General features: G+C 34.9%; 1 protein-coding gene across 1 annotated transcript in view; it reads right to left on the reverse strand.

The window, feature by feature from the left end:
• The window catches only part of USH2A (usherin), a 642,834-nt gene that overhangs the window by 550,713 nt on the left and 79,474 nt on the right, over nucleotides 1-12,647 (reverse strand). Inside the window, exons 9-10 of the mRNA XM_074351610.1 lie at nucleotides 3,259-3,454; nucleotides 352-482 (exon numbers count right to left, since the gene is read on the reverse strand). Of these exons, the coding sequence (XP_074207711.1) occupies nucleotides 352-482; nucleotides 3,259-3,454 (327 nt within the window). The remainder of the gene's footprint in view (nucleotides 1-351; nucleotides 483-3,258; nucleotides 3,455-12,647) is intronic.

Raw genomic sequence — 12,647 nt, forward strand, 5'->3', positions numbered from 1 at the left:
ATTTGGGAAGAAAACTGTTCTTGTTCACTTAATATTCCTTATTAATATTAATTAACCAATAATTCCAAGACACATACTTAATTTACCTCCTTGTTTACTTGGAACCCCCTACCTCCCAATCTTTTTTGACAGTTGCAAAATTAAAAATAAAATAAGTCTTTCTCATATACAAAGAACTACCTTATGTTCATATTAAAAATTGCCCAGGGACACCCCTAAAGCAGCCATTGCTTTGAAATGCAAACACACACAGAGGACTCTCTGATATAGTCCTCAATTTCACTGCTAGAATATCCCCTAAATTAGTTTCGGAAAGAGAGCAATTCTTTACCTTCAATAGTGAGAACTCACCTGATCACAAAGAAGGCTACTGTTTCTAGTGCCAACTTCATCACAGTCACAGGGTTTGCAAACATCTATGGCTGAAGGATCTGCACCAACTTGTCGGAAAAAGTAATCCTTACACAGCTCACAGTTCTTTCCTGCATCAGGGAAAGGTTATGCATTATGACTTCCAATTCATTAAAATCAGCTGCATAATTCAAAATTAAAGACTGTATTCCTTTGAGGGAATTCTATAATTTTCGGGACGTCCATTTTAATGCACCTTTCATCTCTACCTGCCAATTTAGTGATCCAGAGCATATGAAACAATGAACCTGTTACAAACTGTGCTTTACTTCATTACACTCCCATCTGTTATGTAACACCACACTTCTAAAAAGCTGTGCTTTGGAAGGGCCCATACATTTTGAAAGAGTTCATTTCTAAACTTAAAACTTTTTATTTCTAGGACCAGGCACTTAATTGAAATCAAATATGAGAAATTTCTGTATGTGTGGTAGATGACAGATATATATAGTTGGAAGCAAATAGGTATATCATATTAAAATATTTTTCCAGAACTAAATCTTGTAAAATAGAAGACTGCCCTTAATATAATTTATTAATTATTATTGTTAATTATAGTTAATGTGATTAAAAGCAAATGTTTCTGTTAGTGCTTATGGTCATTATTTTTCATTTCAAATATTAAAATAGCAATTTATTATATTAGGATATACTAAATAAATTTCACATTAAATATTAGAATATCTTGACAGATTAGAAATGTGAGATAATTCCTAGTGCTTACAATTTATTATTCAGAAAACTCCCCTTTCCATTTTATATAAGAAAACAATCTAAACTACAAGGAGTTTCTAAAGTAAATGTGAGTAGCATTTAAGACCAATGAAATAAGCTGAAATAAAATTCACAGCTATCAACTCTCCCTTTAAACATTATGCACTCTTGCTCAAATATTGCTCAAATTGGTCCAATATTAGAAGGCTATGAAAATAACTTAATCAAGTGAAAAACACATTCTTATGGATATTGACTATGGACTAATTAAAAATTAAATGGATTTATAATATTTCAAGAGTATTTCCATTTAGATATGCTGATGACTCCCAAATTTATATCTCCAATCTAGAAATCTCTCCTTTATTTATCACTCAATGAATATTTATTGAGTGATTACCATGTTCCAAACAACGTGCTAAATGCTGAGGAATACAGTAGTGAACAGAACACACACTGCGCCCTTTCACAGAGCTCTCTTACAGCCTAGCAGGTAAGATGAGTCCTAGTTAAGTCATTACAGGAATAAATACACACTTACAAACTATGATAAGCATCAGGTGCTACTAAAGTATACAGATTAGACTGATCTTCTCCAAAGCACCACGGAAAGCTTCTTTAAGAAAGGAGCTTCAGAGCTCTGTTTCTGACTGCCGCAAACAGAGTTTCTCCTGTGTTTCTTGGAAACATACAGTGAGCTTGTGCAAACCAGAACTTGCCATCTTCTCCCTAAGTATGACCCTCCTGTGTTTCCCATCTCAACGGCTGGCTCCAATGTTGACCCTGTCATACAAACTGGAAAGTCAGACATAGATCTTGACTCTTCCTTCCTTTACCTACACCCCATAGCTGGCTCAGGAAATGTTGCCACTTTTCACCCTAACTATCTATTGGATCCATTTACCTCTATCCATACCACCTGCAATGTCTTCCAGCATTATTTCTCATCTAAACTACTGCAATATCCCACTAATCAGTTTTCCAAACCACTTTTGACAGTCTCCAATCCATTCTCCATTGTACAACCAGACAGGTCTTTTAAAAACACAATATTTATTATGCCCCTCTCCTATGTGAAACCCTTATGTGACATCTCATTAACCTAAGGCTAGAAGCCAATCGCTTTATCACGGTTTATAGGGTCCTCTAGTATCTGGGTCCTGCCTTCCTTCTTAGTTCCTTTTCTTATCATCAGTCACTTGCACTTCTGTCAGTTCTTCAAGGACGCCATGTTTCTCTCTCCTCCAGGCCATTGCTCAATTGTTTCTCTTACTGGAAAACTTTGCTCATCTCCCTAACAACCCTCCCCACCTTACTCCTTCGCCTGGTTATCTCCTACTATACTTCCCTATCTTAGAACTCATCAGACAACTTTGTAATTGTTCCTTTAATAATGTGCCTTTACCACCATATAATAATCCACACAAAGGGAGGAGAATTTCTTATCTTGTTAATCTTTATATTCCCAGCACCTAGCCAAGGTCTTTTTATATTTTAGGTTATCAATAATAATCTAATAAATTTATTCATGCTTCGCACATTTTCAAACCCATCAGACTTGGGCCATTGTATTTTACAAATTCAGACATTGTCTATTTCTGCTTTTAACATATCAGCCTCTCAGAAAACAGTAATTTTCAGTGACTAGTTAATAAACTGGATGGTTTTAGAACAAGGTTAATAATTATTTTCTACATGAATGAACTTTTTTTTTGAAAAGCACTCCCAGATTATCAGAGTCCAGGACAAATCTGAATGAATGTAAACATCTCTGCAGGAGAACCCAGACGTAATGAAAGATGAGGGTCACCAAGGAAACTTATTTTATGGATACATATATTCAAAATAATACATTTATCCAAAATATATTCATGGTTTAATCAAATGGTGTGAACTTGTAAAAAATTTTCCTGAAAAGAGATAGTCTAAGACTAGAGTGTTATTTCTGAAAACTTCCTAATTATTTGGAATTATGAAGATTTGGTAAACTAGTGGGGTTTTCAAACTTAATGGCATGAAAGCCCTTTCTTAAATAAGACAGTAAAACAATTTAAAATAATATGCATTATCTATAGATGCACATGGGTTTCAAGGCCAAGTCAGCCTTTGACATTTGTGTTAACTGCCAGTTACCTGCAGTGTTGTGCTTGCAGTCATCACAAACTCCTCCACCCCCTCTGTGGTGCTCAAGTGGAAATGGGTCCACAGAGACATTGTAGTGGCAGCTTCTAGAGTGGCTGTTGCATTCACATGGTTTACAATGGAAAGCGTGAACTTGATCACTTTGGCGGAAAGGCTTGTCATTATAAAGAGGCAAGCAGCGATCACACTAGAATAAAGTAATATCACAACAATAAAAGGTAAAAAGCTGTGATTTTTTAAATTTACATATCAGGCATTTTCACTAGATGGAAAGCTAGTATCAAAGAGAAAAAAGCCAACAACTACTTTATTTTGGAAAATGTTTTAAACATCAGAAATTAACATATTACAGGCACGGTAGCTGCCAAGTTGTAAAAGTGACAATGCAAACTGAAACCGCGTAGAGTGATCTTAATCACCAATGGGAAAAGTTATGATTGTCCCACAATCTTCAATTTTTTTGTCAAAACATTCAAAACTTGACTTCTGTGTTCTGGTGCCACAAATAAAGACCTCGGAGTTGCCACCTCATCATAACAAAGAATAAACTGAACACACTGAAAGATCAACTGGGGACACAGGGCAAACAGCTACCCCCAGGATTGGAAAGACAAGCAAATACAGGAAGTTTCAGCTATCAGAGCAAAGACTCACTAGAGTTACCTGTTTAAATTATGAATCAGAAGAGCCAATCACGTAAAATAAAGTGTCAAAAATCTCCCTATCTACTAATAAAGGTCCTTCAGTTTTATTAACATCATTAAAAACTATTTTGATATTTTAGAAGACAAAGATCATTCTTTCTCTGCAATAAATATCTAATATTTCAGAACTTTTGACATATTTCATAATTATTATTGGAAGAACTGTAGTCAAAAGCATTTTTCCACTATTTATTTTGCCCTACTAGTTCAGAGTTGAACAATTTCTTCCCTTAATATTTTTAAAGGTGAAAAGAAAAAAATATAAGAATTTAACTGTCCAATGTGCTGTTGTTTTTATGATATTCTGAGATGTTTAGCATGAAAGCACATTGTTTCCCTACCTAGCTGAGGAGAGAAGAAAAAAGACAAAGAGAAGAGAATGAAAGTGTGAATATTAAGTTACAATTTTCACATCAGATAAGGCTACAGTTTAATAATTGATAAAATATGCACTCATATTTGGGTAAATTTAAAAAAACCAGTATCACATTTGTCTTGGGATGATGAAGCGTCTTTCTCTCCAGAATGATTTCTAACCCTTTGGGCACACAGCTGCCCCTCTGTTCTCCTCCCACAGGACTCTGTTAATACCCTGACCCTGCTCCCATCACTTTGAACTCAAATGACTGGTTTGCTTACATGTGTCTTTCAGGAAATGCAAGTTACTGATTTTTATACTCCTGTGTCATTCTCACAGTAGGAGATTAATAGACAGTTGCTAAACTGTTAACTGAAAACTCCTACCTAATCATATTAATTTCCAAAGAAAGTTATTCTTGAAAAAATTTAGAGAGGGGTACAATAGGAACGATGAATACACAGGGTAATGTTCATGTAAAGTGTTCACAATTGCATGGTATTTGATGATTTGCAAAAAAACCACCTATAAATATAAAAAGAAACTCATTTTGTGAAAGAAAAGATATGTAGCAATCATTAGACTGTTATCAACTATGGGCCTCTGACCAAAAAAAAAAAATTAAAAGTGGTGAAATTGACCTCTTTTTTAAGTTTTCTCTCATCAGCGATAATCATTTGTAAATCAATTTTATTTCCTATAATTAAAAGGTAGAGCTCAGGCATAGGCTGAAGCCAGACATCTTTGTTCAATTATGGGTGCTGCTGCTAACGGAGAGGAAGAACGTGAACTATGTACCTTGTGGATCTCAGCACCATGGTAAGCATTTCAAATGAATTATTTCATTAATCTTCTAGGCTTTGGGTCATACAGTATCCCACATCTAACTTCTCTCCCTTGATTTGCTAGCCCTGTGCTCTTGCATAATTAATTCTATCTCTTTAAGCCTTATTTTTCTCATCTAACACGGGGGTACTATTTCCTGTCTCATCAGGATGTTGTAAAGGACATGGCTGAATGTCTGTCACATAGTAAGCTCTCAGTAACTATTGTCCACTATTTTATTGTTAGATTCACAACTGGGAATTAAACAGGTTAAGTAATATGCAAAATATCATTGAACAGTAAGTCTGTGAGTCTACTTTCCTCTTTGTAATCTCAGTTTCTTCATCTCTAAAAGGAAGGCAATGTAACATAATGCCTTCATTATTATTGACTCAAAGTTATCTGAGGATAAGTGGTATTATTTAAATAATGCCCAGTACAAAGCCTGGCACAAATTACACATTCAAAATCTGACAGTTACAAGATGGAGGAGGAGGAATCAGGCAGACAAGTAGGGTAAAAATCCAACAAAGGTGTTGATCTCCAGTTCAGGTGACATCAGAGTATGTAAGACTGTCCCTATGCAATATATTGTCTGTAACTGTTGATATGGGACCTCGCAATCATAAATGTACTGGTCCACGATCTGAGTTAGAGGATGCAGCCTACAGAGTGGACAAAGCACCTAATATATTCTAATTGTATAAATGGAAGAATAGATGAAAACTCGCTTTCCAACCTCCTGGCTTTGGAGAAAAGAAATACGGTTACTAAGTTTTCTTCCCCAGGTCAATTAGCCATGCAATTAACCTCATTCCCAATTTTTAAAAATCTCTACCCCGCTACAAAACTTTGGCCAAAGGCAAAATTTTGCAGCAAGACAATGCCTGAAGCCTATTTTTTCTTGACTTCATTTCAAATTATTCTTATTGACGACTTTGCTCTCCCAATGACAGTGGTTATATTATTCAAGTTATGCTCTCTTGCATAACTTGGTGGAAGTGATGATATGCAACCTGTGGTCCTGTCACACTGATTACAGATGCAGTTTGTCTTCTACAAAGCAACTGCCGGCTGTTTGAGTTTGGGATGTTGCCTACATGAGTTAGTGGAGCAAATCCAGCAGAAGCAATCCTTCAATATTCTTATGAACACAATGTTTATGCCTTTAGACTATGATCTTAAAAAAATTCATCTGAGATTTTATCCTTACTGTCAACTTAGAAGCCACTACCAAGAAGTCTTTTTGTAAATTACACTGGACTAAATACTGTATCAATGTTCCAAATATATAATTCTGGTTCCTAATATTTAAAAACAAAGAGAAATTTGCCAGTAACCTAATGGAATGGTTTGGGTCTAATCAAGTAGTTATTGAAAATGGCCAGCTTTCTTTTTGTGGACAATAAAAAACCTACAGAAATACTGGTAACATTTTATCTCTTTATAAAAAGCGTAGCTGTCATTTTTCAACTCTCAAATGGAATTTCTTGGAGAAAATTATTATAATACTAAGGAGCAAGAGTTTGTAGAAAGGGCTAGCACAGACATTAGCCCTACGAGAACAGTTTGTCCACACATATCAAGACAACTATCTGCACGTGCCATTGGATCCAACAGTTCCACCAGGAATTTAGAAATGTACATTTTTAAAACTATTTGAGAAACTTTTTTTCTAAATAATATGGCCTTTAAAATAGGAAAGTAAAGGATACAAAATAGACGCCCAAAGATAAGGAAATTATTTTTAAAATGTCAACCACCTTCAAAGAAATATAGTGTGAACACTCATAAATACACATGTAGGTAAGTACTGACAGAACAGTTCCATTTAAAAGCCAAGTTCACAGTAATATGTAGAGTATAATCCTATTTTCTAGATAAAGGTAGATTCATCTGTAAATATAAATATAGAGATACAACTTTAAGAAGACTGAGATAGATGATGTAGATTTTAGAATAACAATAATAAAAAAAATCTGAAAAGATATAGACAAGAGTATTTGCCAAGGTTGTCCATGGGTGGTAGGGAGATGACTTTTACTTTTTATAACATGACTTCTTCCCACAGTGTGCAGTTATGGCTGATGCATTAAAAAATTGAGGGCAAATGAAAAGCAACTGCACGGATGGTTACAAGAAAATCACACATCACTTGCATGTAACAGTTCACTAAGAAAAGCTAAGAAAACTAAAATGTTCTCCTTTTAAATGACACACAGATCAGTAAGACACTACAGAGAAAATAACTCTTTCTGAGCATAATGTTTGCTGAAAGTATCTGAACCACCAGTAAACAGAATATGATTTTTAAGAGATACAAATTTTTCAAAATAATGAGATTAACATATAGAAGCAAGGATTTTGAGAGATGACAGCTTAAATTTGTTTGAAAATTTGATTTAAACCATACACAACAAAATGACACAGTGACACATATTTGGGCCTCTGATCTTAAGGATGAAGTGTGTTTCTACCATTTCGTGTCGTTTACAAAGACAGATAAAAGAGAAAGGTACTTTGTAGGCTGTTCTTTGATTATAAAATTTCATGAAACTGTTAACATTTTTCATGTTATAATTCTGTTTCTCTGAACTAAATAATACAAAGAAAATAATGCAATTAAGTGCATTATGAGAAAATTTTTAAATTCTGACAATTATCTCTATCTTTTCTGTCAGTGACCTTTAAAGTTTCATTTAAAATCTAGAAATATATAATATTTGTATATCCTATATTTCTTGAAGCTTCTGAACCAAGTGGTTTTCTACTTAATGTTTCCCAGTCTCCAGCTGATTATTTGTCACTTTCAATTATGTTTCAGTTTCTTCTTTAACAACTGGATTCCCCCTGATATGTCCCTGGATGCTCAAATTATAAGACTAGACAATGGCTATATCAGGGTGAGGACCTTTATCACTGATTCATTTAACTGCTTTCCTTTTGATAGCTTCTTCAAGGCTACTAATCAGCTTCACTAAGTTGCAGCCAGATACTTTGACATGTTCTGGTAGAAAAATCATAGAACAATCATTGATTATAGAAGACACTGATGAGATTTATTTTTACTACATTATATATTAATATGACACAACGACACTCCTCTCTTCTGGAACAGTAAACTGGAATGCTGTTCTTTTGTTACTATTACAGACCAGCAAAGACAAACTTCCAAAGATAATCCACAGGTCCAAGACCATTTTTATCAACTCTAGGCCCATCAGTCTCAATTGTGATCCATTATTTCAACTGTGATCCAAATTTAAACAGAAAGTACAAATGTACATAAAGTTGCATTTTTAAAAATGTAACTAGAGCAACAGCCTAGTTCTTCAGTCATTTACTCAGGAGTCTTAAAAGCCCATTATCTTTGAAAGAAGGAAGGAAGAAAATGTCCTCTTAGCCAAAGAAACATAGAGGCCATGGGAGAGTGGGAACCTCGGCTGGGATCTTCCTATAAGTTACTCACAGAAGAGTTCAGACACAACAGACCAAAGGACTCAGTGCCCTCTGGAAGCTCAAGTTCATAATGATGATCATTAAAAACCACCTGTCTTCAATAGTTACAGGTTACGAAAACAAAGAAGTGAACAATTTGTTTTTGAATGATTTCACAAAACAAACTGAAAATGTTTTAATGTTCATTTTAAAATGTCACATCTGGAAAACTTACAAGAAGGAGTTACAAACTTACGAGGGGGGGAGGGGGTAGGAACCGATAAACTGGGAGTTCAAGATTTGCAGATACTAACTAGTATACATATAATATATAAACAAGTTTATACTGTATAGCGCAGGGAACCACATGCAATATCTTATAGTAACTTATGGTGAAAAAGAAAATAAAAACAAATATATTTATGTTCCTGTATGACTGAAGCATTGTGCTGTGCACCAGAAATTGACACAATATTGTAAAATGATTATACTTCAATAAATACATATATATATTTCATATATATTTCATATATATATATAATATATATAAAGAAGTAGTTAATTCCCCAATTATGGTAAATAAATGAAATAATCCTTTTTTAAAGTCTAGCACATACCATACAGGCTAAAATTTCAGAGGTACAAAGGACAACTATGGGTACTGCCTTATTTTCTTGAGCATTTATAGAGAAAATAGCATTTTGTCTATACTTCCTAAATCACTGCAGTTATCATATAATATTACAATAGTACATTTGCTTATCTGTTGTCCTTATTAGCATCTGAGCTTCCTCCAGCAGGAACCAGATTTTACTGGTCTAATGAATCCCAGCATAATGCCTGGTACATTGTAACTGCTCAGCAAATGTTTACTGGGTGAGGAATGAATGAACAAATGAATCCATGACTGAGTCAATTAATCAACGGACGGCTGGGACAGCAAGAGCTCACTTCTATCAGTGAGTTCATTTTCTTCATTCCTGGCTCCAGCACAGAAAATGAAATCAAGACAGAAGTATTTCCCTGTTTACCCTCAACAGTAAAGTGCCCACACATGTCTTTACCCAGGCAATGCTTTCCATGTAGTAAGAATAGGTAAGGGGGCTACAGTGGGTGGCAGGCCCAAGTGCTCCGTGCGCATCAGCTCTCCAGCAACCTGTGAAGTAGTAGTTGCTATCACCTCTATTACCACTGAGAAAACCAAGAGACAGGGAAAAAATTTCATAGTTTTCTAAAATCACCCAGTAGAATGTCAACTAGCTTAAACGAGAATGTAAGCATTTCTAAGGACAGCAATGTGTGTTGCTTTTTATTCATCCCTGTATTTCCAGAGCCTAGAAGAAGCCTAGCACATCGCAGGCATTCAATTTAGATAAATGATGGGCAGAAAAATAGACACAAACATCCATAGATACACACCCTTGATCCTGACCCTCATACTATATGTGCTCCAAGGAGAGAAAATCATCTCTGAGGGAGGGAGGTGTTGAGTGGATTCCCTGCAGCTAGAATGTCCATCATTACCTCCTCCTGCTCAGAGTCTCCACTGGCTGGCAGAGCCCTGGAGACTCAAAGCAGGAGTCACCCCTCCCCCCCCCCCGCTAGAAAATCCAGAGGTATGTGGGCAGCCCCTGGCTCTTTGGGAAGGGGAAGAAGGCAATCTGTTTCAGAGTGAGAGATTATAAAACGCTCACTTCTTAGTCAGCATAGTCCTACTTACTGAGCTAAAAGAAGTAATTTGTTCAACTATTCCCCAATGGCCTAAATGATTTAGAGATCTTGGGAAAGTCTGTAAATTGCTCCTTTCTCATCAATAGAAGCCAGACCACTATGTTGGAAATTTTAAGAGTCTAAATCTCTAACAATAATAATTGTCCTCAGGCTCTATTCACAGCTTCCTCTTTCCTTTGGATGTAGCAGTAATTGTAATTCAAATGATGCCGTTTCAGTGTAATTTCTTTTGTCTACTAGATAGAGAAAACATCTTAATAAACATAAAAACTTTGGTGTACTCATGTAACTGTTTTTCCAATACAAGTTTCCCTATGTATCTCTAATGCTCCAGTCACAAAGGTATTGTTACACAAACTTGTTAATTTATTATCAATAATAGATTGGGTTGGGGGGTGTGGAAGTTGAGATAAAACTTCCAACTGCAGAGAGAATCTAGACAGAAAAGGGCTGAATGCTTGGCACATGTTAAGTGATCAATATGTTTGACAAATGCATGAATGCATGGGTGAAGGACCTAACAGATTGTTTGCATTTATGACATGCTGCAGGATGGTACCTTAATACATGCAGTATTTAATTAAATAGTAACATAAAAGGTTTAATATATTACCTGCAAAATTTTACCTGTGGATTCCTATGTAATCTTAATTAGCAAATCTAAAACAATTACTATGCTTCACCATTGAGAAGACAGAAATGCTCATGTATTTATCCTTCAATGACATATCCCTTTCTCAGCAATTATCTTTCTCCTAGTTACAAATTCTCATATGATTAAAGTGTCCACAGAAAAATTGTAGTAACCTGCTCTCTTGGAGCTGAAAATTAACAGCATAAATTAAACAACTATCAACACCACTGGACAATACTGATGGCAATACAATGATTGTGAATACTTCACAACACAGCCTGTCTGGCAATTCAACTATTAGTATGTAGCGGCTACTTTTAGAAACTTTCTAATTCATGCAATGCCTTGTCTGTAGTTCTACAGGCAAAGTGCAGTGGAGGATTAGAAAACCATCCAATGAAACAAATTTTAATAACGTGTGAAACAAACTCTATGCTTGCGAAAATGAACTATCGGCAGAATTACTCAGATAACTGATTAAGTTCTACACATCGTCTCTGTATAAATGTAACTGACAGTCTATGTACTTTTAAGAACAGGGCTCCTGACTATATGGTTTGTGAATACAGATGCTCTAACTATGACTAGTTGTTGAAGCAAACAGGAGCACTTAGATGATGGGCCCTGGAGTCTTACTCATTAATTTTGAGCAGTGATATTGTTTGATATTTGATTTTTCCCTTGGCTTGTCTGCCCTTTTTTATTCCCTCTTCCTCTTTTTACTGTGTGACTTGGTCAGGGCACTAAATAGAAAAGACACACGAGAGATAACACAATATTCTCTCAAGAGTCCAGAAGGAGGACTTCAAGATTTGATCATTTGTGGGTACTAGCCAAACCAAAGTGATTCTTTTTTATGCCATCCATAATTTAACTCTATTGATATGTCACAAAATATGGCCTGGAATAGAGAATACATTTGTATAGGATAAACTGTTTATTTTACAAAGAAACATAGTGAAAAAAATGGATTATACTAAAATATTCTTTTCATGCAACTCTTCCAAATAAATTATGTAATACAAACATGGATTCATATGTTAAGAAGCATAATCCACTAGCTCTGTCTTTTAGTATTTAGGGTTCCTCTAAACTTAATGAGTAGACATAAAAATGCATTTGAGTTGCTCTTTGGATATAAAGCCATTTCATATTGGGAATTTTATCTAGTGTTAGTCTTGAGTACTAGATTAGTAAATTAAAAACCCTTTCATTAGTATAGCTGTATTTAATTTTTCCTTTTAAGATTTAAAGTGCCAATGGTATTTACATTATTCATTAATTACAAATTGTCAGCCTGAATCATTTGTTTACACTAAAGTCATTTTCATTATAGTAATTAGTGTCTGCCAGGGAGTCTTTTTTGAATTACATAAATGAAAGTCCTTCTATATTTTCAAATACTTGCATCTGTAATCAAGATGTTATGGTTGTACTCTAGCATAATGCTCTACATGCAGAAGGTATTTCATAAATATTTGTTGAATGAAGATAGCAAATGATCGACCTTCACACTAGAACAATAAAGGTCCACAATAATCATTAATTTGATAACAGTTATTCCATGCTGAAGAGTCACCTCCACTCTGTCTTTAGCAATAGCATGAATACTTAATGTAGATAGTATGTGCTTGACAGATTAATAAATAAAATTATTATATTTTAGGAAATTACATTGAAACATTTGACA

Source organism: Camelus bactrianus, chromosome 23, assembly GCF_048773025.1.
Source record: "Camelus bactrianus isolate YW-2024 breed Bactrian camel chromosome 23, ASM4877302v1, whole genome shotgun sequence".
NCBI lineage: Eukaryota > Metazoa > Chordata > Mammalia > Artiodactyla > Camelidae > Camelus > Camelus bactrianus.